Here is a 22732-nt window from a genome sequence, read left to right on the forward strand (position 1 = left end):
CACCATTCAGACTTATTTTTGCATGACTAAATCGCCGGATATTCAAAGAGAAACAAGTCACAAATTGTGTATCCTGACTGTGAGTCTGCTCTTAAACCAGTACCACATGACGTAGAGAATCCAGTGCCTGCCCCTCCCGCAGCAGGAAAGGCAATTGAAACTGACGCTTCTGATCCTGATGAAGAAGAAGATGTTGATTGGCATGATGTATTTCCTGATCCAGAACAACTGGAGGGTCAGCTGCACTTGCTGAGCCAATCAGATTTAGATGATCTGGTAAGAGTTTACAATCTTGTATATAGTCAGTTTCAAGAATCTCTTCATACTCCTTGGTACTTCCATTACATGTGAACATTTTGTGGCAATAATTTTTTATCATATCACTATGTGGTCCATTCATTGCATTCAGTATGTTTCAAGGATATTTTTATTTGATAATTTTTTTTGTCTGTTTTTTTCACACTCATCTTGTTTAATCTAATTTCGTTTATTTAGGTTGAAGTCGCTTTTTCATTTCACATAGTATATACTAACATCCATAGCGCTTCTGTATTCGATATAGTATAATTCAGTCTTGTGCACCTGTTCCTTGCGTTTTTATACAGTATATGTTAGTTTTCTGGTACGATTAACAACATCGATAGCTTTTTCTTGATTGGATATAGTACACGTCAGTCTTGAGTACCTGTTTAGCGATCAGATACATAATGATGACTATTGCAGCGCTTTTCCGTTCGATGACTCTTCATCTCTATCCTCCCATGTTTCAAACCTCCTCTCTACTGTGGCACCATCCACGTCTGTCAACGAGGCTGTTTCTTCTTACAACAATACTCTATCCTCTGCCTTAGACACTCTTGCACCTTTGATGACCCGCTCTATAAGGCGTACAAAACCCCAACCTTGGCTGACTTCTAATATCCGCTACCTACGTTCCTGTACCTGCTCCGCCGAATGCCTCTGGCGGAAATCTCGGGCCCTTGCTGATTTCTTACACTTTAAGTTCATGCTGACCTCCTTCCAATCTGCTCTTTTACGCGCCGAACAGGATTATTATATGCAACTGACCAACTCTCTTGGCTCTAACCCTCGACTTCTCTTCACCAAATTGAACTCTCTCCTCAAGGTGCCCCCTCCCCCAACTCCCCCTTCATTATCTCCTCAGACCCTTGCTGAATTCTTTCACGACAAGGTTCAAAAGATAAACCTTGCATTCTCTACCTCGCCACCTCTCCCTCCACTAGTCCATTCCCCTCTCTCTCCTCCCCCTCATTCCCTTTCCTCCTTTCCTGAAGTTACTATTGAGGAAATTACACTTCTCCTTTCTTCCTCAAAATGTACCACCTGTTCCTCTGATCCCATTCCCACCCACCTTCTTAATGCCATCTCTCCTGCTCTTATTCCATTTATCTGTCACATTCTCAACCTCTCACTTTCCACTGCGACTGTCCCTGCTGCCTTTAAACATGCTGTGGTCACACCTCTCCTTAAGAAGCCTTCACTCGACCCTACTTGTCCCTCTAATTACCAACCCATCTCCTTCCTTCCTTTTCTCTCCAAATTACTTGAGCGTGCTGTTCACCGCCGCTGCCTTGATTTTCTGTCCTCACATGCTATTCTTGACCCACTACAATCTGGTTTTCGCCCTCTCCACTCAACTGAAACTGCGCTTACTAAAGTCTCCAATGACCTATTACTGGCTAAATCCAGAGGTCTCTATTCCATCCTCATTCTTCTTGATCTTTCCGCTGCTTTTGACACTGTCGATCACAGCATACTTCTCGATACCCTGTCCTCACTTGGATTCCAGGGCTCTGTCCTTTCTTGGTTCTCTTCCTACCTCTCCCTCCGCACCTTCAGTGTTCACTCTGGTGGATCCTCTTCTACTTCTATCCCTCTGCCTGTCGGCGTACCTCAGGGTTCTGTTCTTGGTCCCCTCCTCTTTTCTATCTACACTTCTTCCCTTGGTTCATTAATCTCATCCCATGGCTTTTCCTACCATCTCTATGCTGATGACTCCCAAATCTACCTTTCTACCCCTGATATCTCATCTTGCATCCAAACCAAAGTTTCAGCGTGCTTGTCTGACATTGCTGTCTGGATGTCTCAATGCCACCTGAAATTAAACATGACCAAAACCAAGCTTCTCATTTTTCCCCCCCAAACCCACCTCCCCACTCCCCCCGTTTTCTATTTCTGTTGATGGCTCTCTCATTCTCCCTGTCTCCTCAGCTTGAAACCTTGGGGTGATCTTTGACTCTTCTCTCTCCTTCTCTGCTCATATCCAGCAGATCGCCAAGACCTGTCGTTTCTTTCTTTACAACATTCGTAAAATCCGCCCCTTTCTTTCCGAGCACTCTACCAAAACCCTCATCCACACCCTTGTCACCTCCCGTTTAGACTACTGCAATCTGCTTCTTGCTCGCCTCCCACTTAGTCACCTCTCCCCTCTCCAATCGGTTCAAAACTCTGCTGCCCGTCTCGTCTTCCGCCAGGGTCGCTTTACTCATACTACCCCTCTCCTCAAGTCGCTTCACTGGCTCCCTATCCGTTTTCGTATCCTGTTCAAACTTCTTCTACTAACCTATAAATGTACTCACTCTGCTGCTCCCCAGTATCTCTCCACACTCGTCCTTCCCTACACCCCTTCCCGTGCACTCCGCTCCATGAATAAATCCTTCTTATCTGTTCCCATCTCCACTACTGCCAACTCCAGACTTCGCACCTTCTGTCTCGCTGCACCCTACGCCTGGAATAAACTTCCTGAGCCCCTATGTCTTGCCCCATCCTTGACCACCTTTAAATCTAGACTGAAAGCCCACCTCTTTAACATTGCTTTTGACTCGTAACCACTTGTAACCACTCGCCTCCACCTACCCTCCTCTCCTCCTTCCTGTACACATTAATTGATTTGATTTGCTTACTTTATTTTTTGTCTATTAGATTGTAAGCTCTTTGAGCAGGGACTGTCTTTCTTCTATGTTTGTGCAGCGCTGCGTACGCCTTGTAGCGCTATTGAAATTCTAAATAGTAGTAGTAGTAGTAGTAGATATAGTAGATGCCAATCTTGAGAACCTGTTTTGTGATTGGATAGGTAATGAGAACAATCTTCGGTACCTACAGCTGATTTTTTGATTGGGTAGAATATATGTCGATCTATAGCACCTGTTTAGCGATTGGATACATAATGATGACTATTGCAGCGCTTTTTCATTCGATATAGTGTATGCCAATCTTGAGTACCTGTTTTGTGATTGGATAGGTAATGAGAACTATCTTCGGAACCTACAGCTGATTTTTTGATTGGGTAGAATATATGTCGATCTATGGCACTCATCATCACACAATTTTGATTCTCCCAATCAGCACGTTTGTTCACTTAGTCTTCCGGTTTTTTTTTTGCACCAAAACATGATATTTAAACATCTTTTACAAAATCACACGCTGTTTTATCTTATACTAACCCTGCAGACTGTTTTGAGACGCTACGCCAGCAGAGATTCATAAAGGTCTTTATCAAGGTATACAATTTTTTTCTTTATTTTGTTTATTTGATTGTAGGAGACATTAATGATTGCACAAGCGAGTGCATATTTCAATGCTGTCGGTACGTTGTCAAAAATTTACATTAATTCATCATTTCCATCATGTGCGCACATATGGTATCTTTTTCGGCACCGATTTAATCTCATATGCGCTTCTTATTTATCCCCTTTTTTACATATAGTTCTCCAAGTCTTTTAGCATTTTTTATTCTTATGAGCATTTTACACTGCTCACTCACCAGTCTTAATCTCCGTTTTTTAGGCTCACAACCCGCTTACTTTTAATTTATAGATAGGGTCCCACAGACACAATTCAGAGGACATTACATATCCACCAGCTTTATCAGACATATTTTCAAACGGTATTACATCTATTTTGTGCTCATGATGAACGCTTCCTTTTTTGCAGACCATTCGCTTTCAAGATCCTTTTTTGAATCATAAGGATCATCTAAGGTGTGTTAAAATCTGACATGCTTTTATAAAGCGAATGCTACATACCTGTAGAAGGTATTCTCCGAGGACAGCAGGCTGATTGTTCTCACTGATGGGTGACGTCCACGGCAGCCCCTCCAATCGGAACTTCACTAGCAAAGGCCTTTGCTAGTCCTCGCGCGCCCATGCGCACCACGCATGCGCGGCCGTCTTCCCGCCTGAACCGGCTCGTGTTCGTCAGTCCCAAGACAAAGACAAGGGAAGACACAACTCCAAAGGGGAGGTGGGCGGGTTTGTGAGAACAATCAGCCTGCTGTCCTCGGAGAATACCTTCTACAGGTATGTAGCATTCGCTTTCTCCGAGGACAAGCAGGCTGCTTGTTCTCACTGATGGGGTATCCCTAGCCCCCAGGCTCACTCAAAACAACAAACATGGTCAATTGGGCCTCGCAACGGCGAGGACAGAACTGAGATTGACCTAACAACATATCCTACTAACAGAGAGTGTAGCCTGGAACAGAATAAAACTTGGGCCTAGGGGGTGGAGTTGGATTCTAAACCCCGAACAGATTCTGAAGCACTGACTGCCCGAACCGACTGTCGCGTCGGGTATCCTGCTGCAGGCAGTAATGAGATGTGAATGTGTGGACAGATGACCACGTCGCAGCTTTGCAGATCTCCTCAATAGTGGCTGACTTCAAGTGGGCCACTGACGCAGCCACGGCTCTGACATTGTGAGCCGTGACATGACCCTCAAGAGCCAGCCCAGCCTGGGCGTAAGTGAAGGAAATGCAATCTGCTAGCCAATTGGAAATGGTGCGTTTCCCCACAGCCACTCCCCTCCTGTTGGGATCAAAAGAAACAAACAATTGGGCGGACTGTCTGTTGGGCTGTGTCCGCTCCAGATAGAAGGCCAATGCTCTTTTGCAGTCCAATGTGTGCAGCTGACGTTCAGCAGGGCAGGAATGAGGACGGGGGAAAAATGCTGGCAAGACAATTGACTGGTTCAGATGGAACTCCGACACCACCTTTGGCAAGAACTTAGGGTGAGTGCGGAGGACTACTCTATTATGATGAAATTTGGTATAAGGAGCATGAGCTACCAGGGCCTGAAGCTCACTGACTCTACGAGCTGAAGTAACTGCCACCAAGAAAATGACCTTCCAGGTCAAGTACTTCAGATGGCAGGAATTCAGTGGCTCAAAAGGAGGTTTCATCAGCTGGGTGAGAACGACATTGAGATCCCATGACACTGTAGGAGGTTTGACGGGGGGGCTTTGACAAAAGCAAACCTCTCATGAAGCGAACAACTAAAGGCTGTCCTGAGATCGGCTTACCTTCCACACGGTAATGGTATGCACTGATTGCGCTAAGGTGAACCCTTACAGAGTTGGTCTTGAGACCAGACTCAGACAAGTGCGGAAGGTATTCAAGCAGGGTCTGTGTAGGACAGGAGCGAGGATCTAAGGCCTTGTTGTCACATCAGACAGCAAACCTCCTCCATAAAAAGAAGTAACTCCTCTTAGTGGAATCTTTCCTGGAAGCAAACAAGACATGGGAGACACCCTCTGACAGACCCAAAGAGGCAAAGTCTACGCTCTCAACATCCAGGCCGTGAGAGCCAGAGACCGGAGGTTGGGATGCAGATGCGCCCCTTCGTCCTGTGTGATGAGGGTCAGAAAACACTCCAATCTCCACGGTTCTTCGGAGGACAACTCCAGAAGAAGAGGGAACCAGATCTGACGCGGCCAAAACGGAGCAATCAGAATCATGGTGCCTCGGTCTTGCTTCAGTTTCAACAAAGTCTTCCCCACCAGAGGTATGGGAGGATAAGCATACAGCAGGCCTTTCCCCCAATCCAGGAGGAAGGCATCCGATGCCAGTCTGCCGTGGGTCTGAAGTCTGGAACAGAACTGAGGGACCTTGTGGTTGGCTCGAGATGCAAAGAGATCTACCAAGGGGGTGCCCCACACCTGGAAGATCTGGCGCACTACTCTGGAGTTGAGCGACCACTCGTGAGGTTGCATAATCCTGCTCAACCTGTCGGCCAGACTGTTGTTTATGCCTGCCAGATATGTGGCTTGGAGCCACATGCTGTAACGGCGAGCCCAGAGCCACATGCTGACGGCTTCCTGACACAGGGGGCGAGATCCGGTGCCCCCCTGCTTGTTGATGTAATACATGGCAACCTGGTTGTCTGTCTGAATTTGGATAATATGATGGGACAGCCGATCTCTGAAAGCCTTCAGAGCATTCCAGACCGCTCGTAACTCCAGGAGATTGATCTGCAGATCGCGTTCCTGGAGGGACCAGCTTCCCTGGGTGTGGAGTCCATCGACATGAGCTCCCCACCCCAGGAGAGACGCATCCATAGTCAGCACTTTTTGTGGCTGAGGAATTTGGAAAGGACGTCCCAGAGTCAAATTGGACCAAATCGTCCACCAATACAGGGATTTGAGAAAACTCGTGGACAGGTGGATCACGTCTTCTAGATCCCCAGCAGCTTGAAACCACTGGGAAGCTAGGGTCCATTGAGCAGATCGCATATGAAGACGAGCCATGGGAGTTACATGAACTGTGGAGGCCATGTGGCCAAGCAATCTCAACATCTGTCGAGCTGTGATCTGCTGGGACGCTTGTACCCGGGAGACGAGGGACAACAGATTGTAGGCCCTTGTCTCCGGAAGATAGGCACGAGCCGTCCGAGAATCCAGCAGAGCTCCTATGAATTCGAGTCTCTGTACTGGGAGAAGATGGGACTTTAGATAATTTATCACAAACCCCAGTAGCTCCAGGAGGCGAATAGTCATCTGCATGGACTGTAGAGCTCCTGCCTCAGATGTGTTCTTTACCAGCCAATCGTCGAGATAAGGGAACACGTGCACTCCCAGCCTGCGAAGCGCTGCTGCTACTACAGCCAGGCACTTTGTGAACACTCTGGGCGCAGAGGCGAGCCCAAAGGGTAGCACACAGTAGTGACGTGTGCCCAGCTGAAATTGCAGATACTGCCTGTGAGCTGGCAATATCTGGATGTGCGTGTAGGTGTCCTTCAAGTCCAGAAAGCATAGCCAATCGTTTTCCTGAATCATGGGAAGAAGGGTGCCCAGGGAAAGCATCCTGAACTTTTCCTTGACCAGATATTTGTTCAGGGTCCTTAGGTCTAGGATGGGACGCATCCCCCCTGTTTTCTTTTCCACAAGGAAGTACCTGGAATAGAATCCCTGCCCTTCTTGCCCGGATGGCACGGGCTCGACCGCATTGGCGCTGAGAAGAGCGGAGAGTTCCTCTGCAAGTACCTGCTTGTGCTGGAAGCTGTAGGACTGAGCTCCCGGAGGACAATTTGGAGGCTTTGAGGCTTTGAGGCCAAATTGAGGGTGTATCTTTGCCGGACTATTTGAAGAACCCAACGGTCGGAGGTTATAAGAGGCCACCTTTGGAGAAAAACTTTCAACCTCCCCCCGACCAGCAGATCGCCCGGCACGGACATGTTGATGTCGGCTATGCTCTGCTGGAGCCAGTCAAAAGCTCGTCCCCTGCTTTTGCTGGGGAGCCGTGGGGCCTTGCTGAGGCGCACGCTGCTGACGAGAGCGAGCACGCTGGGGCTTAGCCTGGGCCGCAGGCTGTCGAGAAGGAGGATTGTACCTACGCTTACCAGAAGAGTAGGGAACAGCCCTCCTTCCCCCATAAAAACGTCTACCTGAGGAGGTAGATGCTGAAGGCTGCCGGCGGGAGAACTTGTCAAAAGCGGTATCCCGCTGGTGGAGCTGCTCTACCATCTGTTCGACTTTCTCTCCAAAAATGTTGTCCGCTCAGCAAGGAGAGCGCAATCCGCTGCTGGATCCTATTCTCCAGGTCGGAGGCACGCAGCTATGAGAGTCTGCGCATCACCACCCCTTGAGCAGCGGCCCTGGACGCAACATCAAAGGTATCATATACCCCTCTGGCCAGGAATTTTCTGCACGCCTTCAGCTGCCTGACCACCTCCTGAAACGGCTTGGCTTGCTCAGGAGGGAGCTTGTCCACCAAGCCCGCCAACTGCCGCACATTGTTCCGCATATGGATGCTCATGTACAGCTGGTAGGACTGAATCTTGGCCACGAGCATAGAAGAATGGTAGGCCTTCCTCCCAAAGGAGTCTAAGGTTCTAGAGTCCTTGCCCGGGGGCGCCGAAGCATGCTCCCTAGAACTCTTAGCCTTCTTTAGGGCCAAATCCACCACACCAGAGTCGTGAGGCAACTGAGTGCGCATCAGCTCTGGGTCCCCATGGATCCAGTACTGGGACTCGATCTTCTTGGGAATGTGGGGATTTGTTAAAGGCTTGGTGCAGTTCGCCAGCAATGTCTTTTTTAGGACATGATGCATGGGTACTGTGGACGCTTCCTTAGGTGGAGAAGGATAGTTCAGGAGCTCAAACATTTCAGCCCTGGACTCGTCCTCCACAACCACCGGGAAGGGGATGGCCGTAGACATCTCCCGGACAAAGGCCACAAAAGACAGACTCTCGGGAGGAGAAAGCTGCCTTTCAGGGGAGGGAGTGGGATCAGAAGGCAGGCCATCAGACTCCTCGTCAGAGAAATATCTGATGTCCTCCTCCTCCTCCCACGAGGCCTCACCATCGGTATCAGACACAAGTTCATGAACCTGTGACTGAAGCCGTGCCCGACTCGACTCCGTGGAAACACGGCCACGGTGAGCGTCGAGAAGTAGACTCCCTCGCCAGCACCGGCGAAGCTCCCTCCGCCAACGTCGTCGGGGAATCTTCCTGGGAGGCGGCCGCAGCCGTACCGATGTCGGAGACCTCACCCCGAGCAAAGGGCCAGCCGGCGCCTCACTCAACGGTACCAGTGGCGCAAGCACCCCCAGTACCGGAGGGGAAGGGCGCAACAGCTCTCCCAGGATCTCCGGGAGAACGGCCCGGAGACTCTCGTGCAGAGTGGCTGTGGAGAAAGACATGGAAGCCGATGCAGGCGTCGAGGTCAGAGTCTGTTCCGGGCGCGGAGGTGGTTCCGGGCTGTCCAAGGTGGAGCGCATCGACACCTCCTGAACAGAGGGTGAGCGATCCTCCCGGTGCCGATGCCTACTGGGTGCGGACTCCCTCGGCGACCCAGAGCTCTCGGTACCATGCGGGAAGGAGACCGGTGTTGATGCTTCTTTGATTTCTTCAAACGAAGCATGTCACCAGAGCTTCCCAGTACCGATGAGGAAGACGTAGAATCCAACTGTCTCTTCCTCGGGGCCGAGGCCGAAGAAGGTCGGTCTCGGGGGGGCTGTACCGCAGGAGCCCTCAGGGTAGGAGGAGACCCACCTAAAGGCTCACCACCACCAGCACGGGAATGGACAGCCCTCACCTGCACTCCAGTTGAAGCACCACCGTCCGACGACATCAGCAACAGCGGAGGTCCCGGTACCACCGACGCAGCCTTCCGATGTCTCGGTACCGACGATGCAGAGGGTCGATACCTCGATGCTGTCGATGTAGTCGATGCCGAGGTCGAAGACTTCGATGCTGTCGACGTCGATGCACTCGATGCCTCCGGTGCTGTTGTCGACGAAGAGCCCGAGAACAACACGTTCCACTGGGCCAATCTCGCTACCTGAGTCCTCTTCTGTAAAAGAGCACAAAGACTACAGGCCTGCGGGCGGTGCCCAGCCCCCAGACACTGAAGACACGACGCGTGCCTATCAGTGAGCAAGATTACCCGGGCGCACTGGGTGCACTTCTTGAAGCCGCTGGGAGACTTCGATGACATGGGCGGAAAAATCACGCTGGCGAAATCAAAATTTGCGATGGTGACGAAGGGCACCAAAAATAAGGGAGAGAGAAAAAACCCATACCGAGGCCACAAAAAAGGCCTACCCCGAAAGCGAAAGGAAACTTACGCCGGGGAAACAAACTGGACACACGGGAAGGGACAAAGTCTCTTTTTCTCTTTTTTTTTTGCGAAATCGCGAAGACGCGCGAGGGTCAACTTGAGGGGCGCGAAACTGCAGCAAAACATGACCGTCCCGAGCGCGGACAAAAGAAGACTGACGAACACGAGCCGGTTCGGGCGGGAAGACGGCCGCGCATGCGCGGTGCGCATCAGCGCGCGAGGACTAGCAAAGGCCTTTGCTAGTGAAGTTCCGATTGGAGGGGCTGCCGTGGACATCACCCATCAGTGAGAACAAGCAGCCTGCTTGTCCTCGGAGAATATGGTTTGTGTATAGTTCTATTTCGTATATATAAATTTACATATAGTTTAGCTCATTTTATTTCACATTTTTCTGGTACTCATGATGACGTTTTCCTTTCAGATTATTCTACTTCAAGATTCTTTTTGTATTGCAAGGATCTTTCAAGGTTTGTCATTAGGTGTATAGCTCCAAAATTTTTACATCCATATAGTTTTGTATATTCATTTACTTTTTATATATATTTTTCTCATTGTTTCTTTTTTTTTAATATGTATTTCCCCTTTTGTTTTTTTGCTTTGATTACATGTGCATCCCGTATTTGTATAATACATATACAAAAAGGATCCCAATCCATTTGGATGTATATACTAAATATGATCCCAGTTCATTATGATATCTGATGACATTTTCTTTTTGTTTGTGTAATTATATACATGTTGGTTTTCACTTTTACTATCTTTAAGAGATTTACCTTAGAAGTCCAAAAGTTGTCATAATGCTACTCTTTATTTTAATATGTATTTCATTCTAACAATTTATTTTTTCATACATGTAATTTTTATACATGTATTTATTAATATAGCTGTTTTGTTCCTAATTATATATATATAATATATATAATTATATTATATTATATATATATAATATCTATATATATATAGAATGATGATTTACCATGAAGATATATATATATATATATATATATATCAAACCTATAAATGGCAAGTGACCGACTCACCTGCAAATGCGCAGTAGAGACTTCCCTCTCTGTCCCGCCCCCGCATCAAGACGTGATGACGGGGGAGGGGGGCGGGACAGAGAGGGAAACTGCGCGGAAGGGGAGGGAGGGAACCGCTGACGTCGCTACCCGCTCCCCCCCCCCAAGGTAGCCGCTACCGCCCCACCCCCCCCCGGAGTCGCCACCACCCCCCCTTCACCCGGCCCGGGCCCTCTCTTCGTTATTCAACTTACTGCAGCGCCGAAACAGCAGCAAGCAGCAGCTCCCGTTGGCCTTCCTTCACTGCCTGTGCCCCGCCCTCGCCGACGTGACGTCACACGAGGGCGAGGCATAGGCAGTGAAGGAAGGCCAACGGGAGCTGCTGCTTGCTGCTGTTTCGGCGCTGCAGTAAGTTGAATAACGAAGAGAGGGCCCGGGCCGGGTGAAGGGGGGGGTGGTGGCGACTCCGGGGGGGGGGGGGGGCGGTAGCGGCTACCTTGGGGGGGGGAGGGGACATGGGAGGTCTCAGAAGGAGGGGGGCCTTGGAGCTGGGAGGGCTGGACTGAAGGGGGCCTTCCAGCTGGCTGAGAAGAAGGGAGGGGGGCCTTGGAACTGGGAGGGAGGGAGGGAGGGAGGGAAGGGGGCCTTGGGAGCTGGGGGGCCTTGGGAGCTGGGGGGGGCCTGGGGCCTTGGAACTGGGAGGGAGGGCAGGGGGGGGCCCTTACAGTTGTGAGGGAGAGCAGGGGGCCTTGGAACTGGGAAGGGGGGAGGACTGGAGCCTTGGAGCTGGGAGGGAGGGCAGGGGGGGGGCCCTTACAGTTGTGAGGGAGAGCAGGGGGCCTTGGAACTGGGAGGGAGGGAGAGAAGGGGGCCTTGGGAGCTGGGGGGGCCTTGGGAGCTGGGGGGGGCCTGGGGCCTTGGAACTGGGAGGGAGGGAGGGCGGGGGGCCTTGCAGCTGGGAAGGGGGGAGGACTGGAGCCTTGGAGCTGGGAGGGAGAGCAGGGGGCCTTGGAACTGGGAGGGAGGGAGGGAGGGAAGGGCGCCTTGGGAGCTGGGGGGGAGGGCTTGGGGCCTTGGAACTGGGAGGGAGGGAGGGCAGGCAGGGGGCCTTGCAGCTGGGAAGGGGGGAGGACTGGAGCCTTGGAGCTGGGAGGGAGGGCAGGGGGGCCCTTACAGTTGTGAGGGAGAGCAGGGGGCCTTGGAACTGGGAGGGAGGGAGGGAGGGAAGGGCACCTTGGGAGCTGGGGAGCGCCTGGGGCCTTGGAACTGGGAGGGAGGGAGGGCGGGGGGCCTTGCAGCTGGGAAGGGGGGAGGACTGGAGCCTTGGAGCTGGGAGGGAGGGCAGGGGGGCTGTTACAGTTGTGAGGGAGAGCAGGGGGCCTTGGAACTGGGAGGGAGGGAGGGAAGGGGGCCTTGGGAGCTGGGGGGGGAGGGCCTGGAGCCTTGGAACTGGGAGGGAGTGCAGGGGGCCTTGGGAGCTGGGGGGGAGGGCCTGGGGCCTTGGAACTGGGAGGGAGGGACAGAGGGGGCCTTGGAGCTGGCAGGGAAGGAGGATGGCAGGGGGCCTTGCAGCTGCAACGGGAGGGGGGCCTTGGGAAAAAAAACATTCCAATACGCGCCCGTTTTAACGGGCTTAACGGCTAGTATATATATAATTAGGAACAATTTATTATTTATTAATATAGCTGTTTTGTTCCTAATTATATATATATATATATATATATATAATTAGGAACAAAACAGCTATATTAATAAATAATAAATTGTTCCTAATTATATATATATATATATATATATATAATTAGGAACAAAACAGCTATATTAATAAATAATAAATTGTTCCTAATTATATATATATATATATATATATATATATATATATATCTTCATGGTAAATCATCATTCTTCTGGTAAACACTCTTTTATGTATACATTGTGTATGTAGTTTTTCCACATTTTTAGAACATGTATGTTTTATAGTTTTTAAAAAAAATTTTAAATGTATGTAAAATATATACATCTAGATTTCTTTTGAGTTAGATATATTTTCCTATTTTACGCATATTTTTATATGTTTTATATAAGTACCATTATATGAATCTAATTTTTACTCTGTATATACTCACTCCTTAATGTACAATTCAATTATTTGAATATATCATGGATATCATAGAGATCCTATATACAGAAGAAAAAGAATATATATATATATATATATATATATATATATATATACATACATACATACATATATATATACTGTTTATTACTCACATGTATACATTCAGTAAATTTGAAGTCCATATATTTGTATTTATTTTATGTTTATAATATATATGTTGTTGGAAATTGATATTTTTATGTACATTTTTATGTTGTCCTCAAATTTGTTTTTAAATATTTTTATTTATTGTTTTAGACTCCTGAGGCAGGCCTGTGGCCGAAACACAGTTTCTGTGCGAGTCATTGAATAAAGTGGTACTTAGAAATCTTGTATCCCGTCTCCCTGGAGTCATTGGTCCACTTCCCACTCTCTCTACACTGGTAAGAGATCTGTCATTATCTAAAGAAAAGTCAGAACTGCTAGCTTCTAGACTTCGGGAACAGAATTTGCTACAACGAAGCACCACAACTTCACACTTTCGTCATCGAGACACCAAGTTAGCTGCATACTATGCAATGGAAAGCAATGTCTGTTTCTGTACACATTCAGAACAAAACTCAACCCTCTGAACTTGCAGCTTTGGATGCATTTGTGCTAGTAGTGCAGGAACTTCCTTGGGAACAGACGAGCTGAAAACTATGCTGAACTAGTAGACAACGTGCTTAAAGCATATGAACAACTTGGCTGCCGAATGTCATTGAAAATGCATTTCTTACATTCCCAGCTTGACTTTTTCCCACCCAATTTGGGACACGTAAGTAACGAACATGGAGCGAGGTTCCATAAAGACATTTTTACAATGGAGAACAGATGACAAGGCCGCTGGAATCCCAACATGATGGGGGACTACTGCTGGTTTTTGCAACGGGAAAATATGACCGGTCACAAACGCAAAAGAAGATGCCTGAAGCACTTTTAACAGTACTGGGCCTTGCTGAAGTAAGACTTTTAAACTGGAATATGAGACTTTTTTGAAATTTTGTTATTCCATTACATTTTCATATACTGTTTAATACGAAAACTTTGATGTAGATCAGGTAATTGTTGGAGTAAAACTCGTTCTGTAAAAAATTATTCAATGCTTTCCAAGTGCTTAATTCATTTGGGCAAACTTATGCATAACAAAATTTCCTGACGTGTTACAATTCTGACTTCAGATTTGGAATACGCACACTAGATTTAGTATAGGACAAATGGTTTTTGCCCAGTAGCACCCCAAAAATTTTTTTTTGTGCTAATTGGTCTGCATTGCTAGTGCTGAAAGGGCTGTCTTGGAAAGTAAGTAAAAAAATAGAATTGCCTCTCAGAACCTGCCTCCTCCTCCCATTCATTACCTACCGCATACAATCTCTGCAAGTGACGAGTCATCAGGGTAAGGTAAGCCACAGATTCTTGGATGTCCTTGGTGCGTTTGATAAAAAAACCATCCACAACCTGAAAGGGGAGAGAGTCAGGAGGTATTTTATGTTCAGAGGGTGGTCTTTTGCTGTGGCACTGCAAACATGGTATCTAACAGATTGGGGGAGGTAGCTGCAATAAAAATGGGTAGCTAGAAATGCATCTGGTTCAGCAGGGGTTCGGTGGTAAGCAAGTGGACTACATTTAAACAATGACAGTGGCCAATACTTCACAGCATGTGGCTTAATTAATTACTGGAACCTATGATGTCACTTTATAAGGGTCCTACGCAACCCACAACCAGCAAGTACTTCTATAACAAAGCAAAGATGTAACTAATGTCCCCCTCACAATCCAAGAGCAAGAAAACAATAATATTTAAACCTTAACCAGAACAGACATAATGTCATCTGAAGAAAATGGAGCCTAGCAATGCCACATCCTTAGACCCCTATTCTTAAACATGCTCTTTCGTCAAACCTCCTATTCCAACAACATGGGCGAGTTATGGACTGGCCTTGGGGGGTGGAAGGGACTCAAAGAAAGAAAATTAGCAGGTAAAATTTAATTTCTGCTTCAACATCCATCTTTTGTTTTCCAAAAGTCACTGGCAGCAGCGATTCCCATAGGCAGTCCTACCACCAGCACCTGCCTCTTCCCTCTACTGCAGTCCACCTCTGAGGAAATAGGAAGTTATGTCAGAGAGGCAGGCCGCAGTAGAGAGAAGAGGCCGGTGCCAGCAGAAGGGCAGCCTATAGGAATCACTGCTGCCATCACGTTTTGGAAAACAAGAAGGTAGATTTAGGGAAGGGAATTGAGGAAGGAAGGGCGGGTAGGGGAGATGACACTGCTTGACAACATAGGAATCAGTGGTGCAGTGGCAACATGGCTCAATGGCTTCCTAAAGACCAGATCCTACACTGTAAAGATGTCCACCCAAACATCAGCCTCATGGATCTCTGAGTGCGGGGTACCACAGGGATCGCCAATATCACCAATACTGTTCAATGTAATGATGGCGCCACTCGGGAAAAAAACTGGAATGGGTTTCAACCCATTTACATATGCAGACAGTATCACTATCTTCATACCTTTCCAAAACAATATCACAAACATACAGGACAAAATAAAAAAAAAGGATTGGACCTCATGGAAGAATGGGCAACCGCTTTCAAACTCAAACTGAACAGAGACAAAATCAAATTCCCAGTACTATCCAGCCAACACAACCCCACATCCTACCAAAAATTCACAATCAACCAACAAACATACCACAATAAAACACAACTTAAAATACTAGAAATCATTCTCGACAAACATCTAACACTGAACAATCAAATATCAGCAGTAACATCAAAATGCTTCAGAACACTATGGAAACTGAGAAGAATAAGAGACTATTTCTCTAGACAATCTTTCCGGATACTGGTCCAATCAACAATACTACTGCAACTAGACTACTGCAATGCAACATACATGGGGTGCAAGGAAAACACACTAAAATCACTGCAAACAGTCCAAAACACGGCATCAAGACTAATATTCAAGAAATCAAAATACAAAAGAGCTACCCCATTGCTTGAAACACTACACTGGCTACCAGTCAAGGCAAGAATATTTTTCAAAGCAAGCACCCTAATCTTCAAGATACTATTTGGAATTGCACCCAAATATATGCTTATCACGACTGAACTATCCTCAAGAAATGCCAGCCCAGTTAAAAGAAACTACCTACTCCTACATCTACCCAACTGTAGAAACACCATGTACAAAACTATCTACACAGCAGGATTTCGCTACCAGGGTTCCACATGATGGAACTTGATACAAAAAAAACATAATGAGCATCACAAATCTCCTCCAATTCAGAAAAGAAATTAAAACCTACCTCTTCAAAAAATTCTACAGTTAATCACAAAGATATCGTCGCCTTCCTTTCAAATCTACCTCTTCAAAAACTATATGAATATCACCAACACTCTACAATTGAACACAAAAGCTACCGCTACCTTTTCCTCTTCAAATCTATCTCTTCAAAGACTCTATGAATAACCACACGAATTATAGATGTCCTCTCCACATTGCACAACACTATTGTAACTCCACCAAAATGTAAATTGTAAGCCACTTTGAACCAAAATTTGTTTTTGGATAATAGTAGGATACAAGAATGCATAAATAAAAATAAATACTGTAGCAGGTTTGGGGGATGCTGCTCCACAAAGAGTGCCGCCTGAGATCCCTGCCTCAGTTAGCCTAATGGTAGGGCTGCCACTGGTATGAGCAGTATCAAAGCAGTATCTATTGAGAAAAGGACTCGGACAAGCCTGCCATCAAAATGCTAGCTGGCCGTATGGAGTTTAAGGGGGGGTTGGACAGATTCCTGAAGGAAAAGTCCATTGAACATTATTAAAAAATTATTTTCTTTGGGGGTGGGGGGGGGGGGGGGTTGCCGGGTTCTTGAAGCCTGGATTGGTCGCTGTCGGAGACAGGATGCTGGGCTTGATGGACCCTTGGTCTTTTCCCAGTATGGCGGTGCTTATGTGCTTATGCTAGCTCTAAATGTCACATCCTGATGAGCCCACACATGTTTATGTTTATTTAATTTACTATACCACGTAAGCCATACATGATGGATCTAGGCAGTGTACAATTCAGTGAAAATAAAACATATATTGAAAAATAAAACTCCATTAAAAATAGGACAGGAGAACACATCCAAATGAAAGATGAAGACATAAGCAGAGAATAGAAACATAGCAAAAGACATTAACACAGCATGCTTCCAGGTGATAGATCCCAATAAAATAAAAATAAAACCACTCCGTACTTATAAGTAGTTTACCAAGCCTGTTGGCAAAGAAACATTTTCAGTAAGGACTTAAATTTAGGAAAGGCAAGTTCTCCAAAGTTTTGGGGCCACATATGAGAAAGCGGATTGACTTGAAGATTCATGAAAACATTGCTTGGGTCCAGAAAGGATAACTCTATTAGCATCTAGGGAATGTAGACTGCAGGCCGGAGTGTATGGGACAGTAAGGGCTGAGAGACATGAAGGAATCCCTGTGTGATAGGCTTTATGAGCAAGAGAAAGTATCTTAAATGGAATCCGGTATTTTATAGGTAGCCAATGCAAACGAACAAAAAGAGCAGTGATATGATCAAATTTCTTGGCCCTACCTAAAAAACATGGAGCACAATTCTGCAGGGTTTGTAGTCATTTAAATCTGTGAGAGTAGAAGACTTGCAAAAATAGAATTGACCAGAACTTAATAATAACAGATATTAAATGGACAGAAACACCCTGGACTGATCATTACAAACTAAATCTATCCCTACATTGGCGGAAGAAGGGAATACACCAAATCCAAGAACACACATCACACACAACAAGAGGTAATGTTGACACGAAAACATTCTGGCAACTGATATACAACAATGAATGGACAGCACAAACAAACTCCATATACTACCTCTTGGAATGGGATAAAAGATGTAAATGCATACTAGATGAATTAGCACCCTTGCGAACAAGAACTTCACACAAACATAGCTCGATACCATGGTTCAACGATGAACTGAAAAAGCTAAAAACACAATCCAGGAAACTCGAACGAGCATGGAAAAAAACAAAAGATGAACACACACTCAACACATGGAAACGATCACAAAGAAAATACAAATACGCAATTAGACAGACCAAAAGATCATACTATGAAACTAAAATAGGGACAGAGTATTAATAGAGCTGAAAAATGAACTTGTGGAGCTACTGTTAGTAATATGCAATTTATCCCTAAAATCAGGTGTGGTACCATGTGGCCAATGTAATGCCGATTTTTAAAAAGGGTTCCAGAGGAGATCCAGGAAATTATAGACCGGTGAGTCTGACGTCGGTGCCGGGAAAAATGGTGGAGGCTATTATCTATATATATAAAAGGCACCTCCAACGTTCTAATTGAAGCCTCCAGCCGGAAACTTGAGGTGGCATAGATATCAGGTTTAGTAAGTACACAAAGGAAAAGAGGGTTGCAAAGCAAGTAAAGCAATTAACTCCTGCCACAGTCTTGCCCTGGGTGATTAACAAGGTCAGCTGGGGTGCACAGGGAGGGGGGAGGGTGACCCTGGAACTGGGAGGGAGGAGGGAGTGATGGGCCCCTGGCACACACTGATTCTCATACATACACTATCACTGTCACAGACACACTCGCACCCAGTCACACTCTCTCTGTCATACACACACACACTCTCGCACATTCCCTCTCTCTTACACAGTCAATCTCACACACACTCTCTGAAACATACACACTCCGAGGAAAACCTTGCTAGCGCCCATTTCATTTCTCAAAAACGGGCCTTTTATACTAGTTAAGAATAAAATTACAGAGCACATACAAAAGCATGGGCTGCTGAGACAAAGTCAGCACGGATTTAGTGAAGGGAAGTCTAGCCTCAGAAATCTACTGCATTTTTTCGAGGGGGTGAACAAACATGTGGACAAAGGGGAGCCGGTGGATATTGTATATCTAGATTTTCAGAAGGCATTTGACAAAGTGCCTCATGAAAGACTCCAAAAGAAACTGGAGAGTCATGGGATCGGAGGCAGAGCGAATGCTACATACCTGTAGAAGGTATTCTCCAAGGACAGCAGGCTGATTGTTCTCACTGATGGGTGACGTCCACGGCAGCCCCTCCAATCAGAAACTTCACTAGCAAGGTCCTTTGCTAGTCCTTGCGCGCCCATGCGCGGCCGTCTTCCCGCCCGAACCGGCTCGTGTTCGTCAGTCCCATATGTAGCAAGACAAACAAGGGAAGACACAACTCCAAAGGGGAGGCAGGCGGGTTTGTGAGAACAATCAGCCTGCTGTCCTCGGAGAATACCTTCTACAGGTATGTAGCATTCGCTTTCTCCGAGGACAAGCAGGCTGCTTGTTCTCACTGATGGGGTATCCCTAGCCCCCAGGCTCACTCAAAACAACAAACATGGTCAATTGGGCCTCGCAACGGCGAGGACATAACTGAGATTGACCTAACAATTTTTCCAACTAACTGAGAGTGTAGCCTGGAACAAAGTAAAACATGGGCCTAGGGGGGTGGAGTTGGATCCTAAACCCCGAACAGATTCTGAAGCACTGACTGCCCGAACCGACTGTCGCGTCAGGTATCCTGCTGCAGGCAGTAATGAGATGTGAATGTGTGGACAAGAAGACCACGTCGCAGCTTTGCAAATCTCTTCAATAGTGGCTGACTTCAAGTGGGCTACCGACGCTGCCATGGCTCTAACATTATGAGCCGTGACATGACCCTCAAGAGCCAGCCCAGCCTGGGCGTAAGTGAAGGAAATGCAATCTGCTAGCCAATTGGATATGGTGCGTTTCCCCACAGCCACTCCCCTCCTGTTGGGATCAAAAGAAACAAACAATTGAGGGACTGTCTGTTGGGCTGTGTCCGCTCCAGATAGAAGGCCAATGCTCTTTTGCAGTCCAAAGTGTGCAGCTGACGTTCAGCAGGGCAGGAATGAGGACGGGGAAAGAATGTTGGCAAGACAATTGACTGGTTCAGATGGAACTCCGACACAACCTTTGGAAAGAACTTAGGGTGAGTGCGGAGGACTACTCTGTTATGATGAAATTTGGTGTAAGGGGCCTGGGCTACCAGGGCCTGAAGCTCACTGACTCTACGAGCTGAAGTAACTGCCACCAAGAAAATGACCTTCCAGGTCACGTACTTCAGATGGCAGGAGTTCAGTGGCTCAAAAGAAGGTTTCATCAGCTGGGTGAGAACGACATTGAGATCCCATGACACTGTAGGAGGTTTGACGGGGGGCTTTGACAAAAGCAAACCTCTCATGAAGCGAACAACTAAAGGTTGTCCTGAGATCGGCTTACCTTCCACACGGTAATGGTATGCACTGATTGTGCTAAGGTGAACCCTTACAGAGTTGGTCTTGAGACCAGACTCAGACAAGTGCAGAAGGTATTCAAGCAGGGTCTGTGTAGGACAAGAGCGAGGATCTAGGGCCTTGCTGTCACACCAGACGGCAAACCTCCTCCATAGAAAGAAGTAACTCCTCTTAGTGGAATCTTTCCTGGAAGCAAGCAAGATGCGGGAGACACCCTCTGACAGACCCAAAGAGGCAAAGTCTACGCTCTCAACATCCAGGCCGTGAGAGCCAGAGACCGGAGGTTGGGATGCAGAAGCGCCCTTTCGTCCTGTGTGATGAGGGTCGGAAAACACTCCAATCTCCACGGTTCTTTGGAGGACAACTCCAGAAGAAGAGGGAACCAGATCTGACGCGGCCAAAAAGGAGCAATCAGAATCATGGTGCCTCGGTCTTGCTTCAGTTTCAACAAAGTCTTCCCCACCAGAGGTATGGGAGGATAAGCATACAGCAGACCTTCCCCCCAGTCCAGGAGGAAGGCATCCGATTCCAGTCTGCCGTGGGCCTGAAGCCTGGAACAGAACTGAGAGAATTTGTGGTTGGCTCGAGATGCAAAGAGATCTACCAAGGGGGTGCCCCACACCTGGAAGATCTGGCGCACTACTCGGGAATTGAGCGACCACTCGTGAGGTTGCATAATCCTGCTCAACCTGTCGGCCAGACTGTTGTTTACGCCTGCCAGATATGTGGCTTGGAGCACCATGCCGTGACGGCGAGCCCTTAGCCACATGCTGACGGCTTCCTGACACAGGGGGCGAGATCCGGTGCCCCCCTGCTTGTTGATGTAATACATGGCAACCTGGTTGTCTGTCTGAATTTGGATAATTTGGTGGGTCAGCCGATCTCTGAAAGCCCCTAGAGCGTTCCAGACCGCTCGTAACTCCAGAAGATTGATCTGCAGATCGCGTTCCAGGAGGGACCAGCTTCCTTGGGTGTGAAGCCCATCGACATGAGCTCCCCACCCCAGGAGAGACGCATCCGTAGTCAGCACTTTTTGTGGCTGAGGAATTTGGAAAGGACGTCCCAGAGTCAAATTGGACCAAATTGTCCACCAATACAGGGAGTTGAGAAAACTCGTGAACAGGTGGATCACATCTTCTAGATCCCCAGCAGCCTGAAACCACTGGGAAGCTAGGGTCCATTGAGCAGATCGCATGTGAAGGCGGGCCATGGGAGTCACATGAACTGTGGAGGCCATGTGGCCCAGCAATCTCAACATCTGCTGAGCTGTGATCTGCTGGGACGCTCGCACCCGCGAGACGAAGGACAACAAGTTGCTGGCTCTCGTCTCTGGGAGATAGGCACGAGCCGTCCGAGAATCCAGCAGAGCTCCTATGAATTCTAGTCTCTGTACTGGGAGAAGATGGGACTTTGGATAATTAATCACAAACCCCAGTAGCTCCAGGAGGCGAATAGTCATCTGCATGGACTGTAGAGCTCCTGCCTCGGATGTGTTCTTCACCAGCCAATCGTCGAGATAAGGGAACACATGCACTCCCAGCCTGCGAAGCGCCGCTGCTACTACAGCCAGGCACTTCGTGAACACTCTGGGCGCAGAGGCGAGCCCAAAGGGTAGCACACAGTACTGGAAGTGACGTGTGCCCAGCTGAAATCGCAGATACTGCCTGTGAGCTGGCAGTATTGGGATGTGCGTGTAGGCGTCCTTCAAGTTCAGAGAGCATAGCCAGTCGTTTTCCTGAATCATGGGGTGCCCAGGGAAAGCATCCTGAACTTTTCCTTTACCAGATATTTGTTCAGGGCCCTTAGGTCTAGGATGGGACGCATCCCCCCTGTTTTCTGTTCCACAAGGAAGTACCTGGAATAGAATCCCAGCCCTTCTTGCCCAGATGGCACAGGCTCGACCGCATTGGCGCTGAGAAGGGCGGAGAGTTCCTCTGCAAGTACCTGCTTGTGCTGGGAGCTGTAAGACTGAGCTCCCGGTGGGCTAGTTGGAGGTTTGGAGGCCAAATTGAGGGCGTATCTTTGCCGGACTATTTGAAGAACCCACTGATCGGAGGTTATGAGAGGCCACCTTTGGTGAAAAACTTTCAACCTCCCCCCGACCGGCAGATCGCCTGGCACGGACACGTTGATGGCGGCTATGCTCTGCTGGAGCCAGTCAAAAGCTCGCCCCTTGCTTTTGCTGGGGAGCCGAGGGGCCTTGCTGAGGCGCACGCTGCTGACGAGAGCGAGCGCGCTGGGGCTTAGCCTGGACCGCAGGCTGTCGAGGAGGAGGATTTACCTACGCTTACCAGAAGAGTAGGGAACAGCCCTCCTTCCCCCATAAAAACGTCTACCTGAGGAGGTAGATGCTGAAGGCTGCCGGCGGGAGAACTTGTCAAAAGCGGTATCCCGCT

The 22732-nt window shown here is 47.8% G+C and overlaps 1 protein-coding gene across 1 annotated transcript in view; it reads right to left on the bottom strand.

The window, feature by feature from the left end:
* The window catches only part of MUS81 (MUS81 structure-specific endonuclease subunit), a 261421-nt gene that overhangs the window by 59860 nt on the left and 178829 nt on the right, over positions 1–22732 (bottom strand). The window contains exon 19 of the mRNA XM_030219968.1: positions 14375–14470. Within this exon, the coding sequence (XP_030075828.1) occupies positions 14375–14470 (96 nt within the window). The remainder of the gene's footprint in view (positions 1–14374; positions 14471–22732) is intronic.

Source organism: Microcaecilia unicolor, chromosome 11 (genome assembly GCF_901765095.1).
Source record: "Microcaecilia unicolor chromosome 11, aMicUni1.1, whole genome shotgun sequence".
NCBI classification, from domain to species: Eukaryota; Metazoa; Chordata; class Amphibia; order Gymnophiona; family Siphonopidae; genus Microcaecilia; species Microcaecilia unicolor.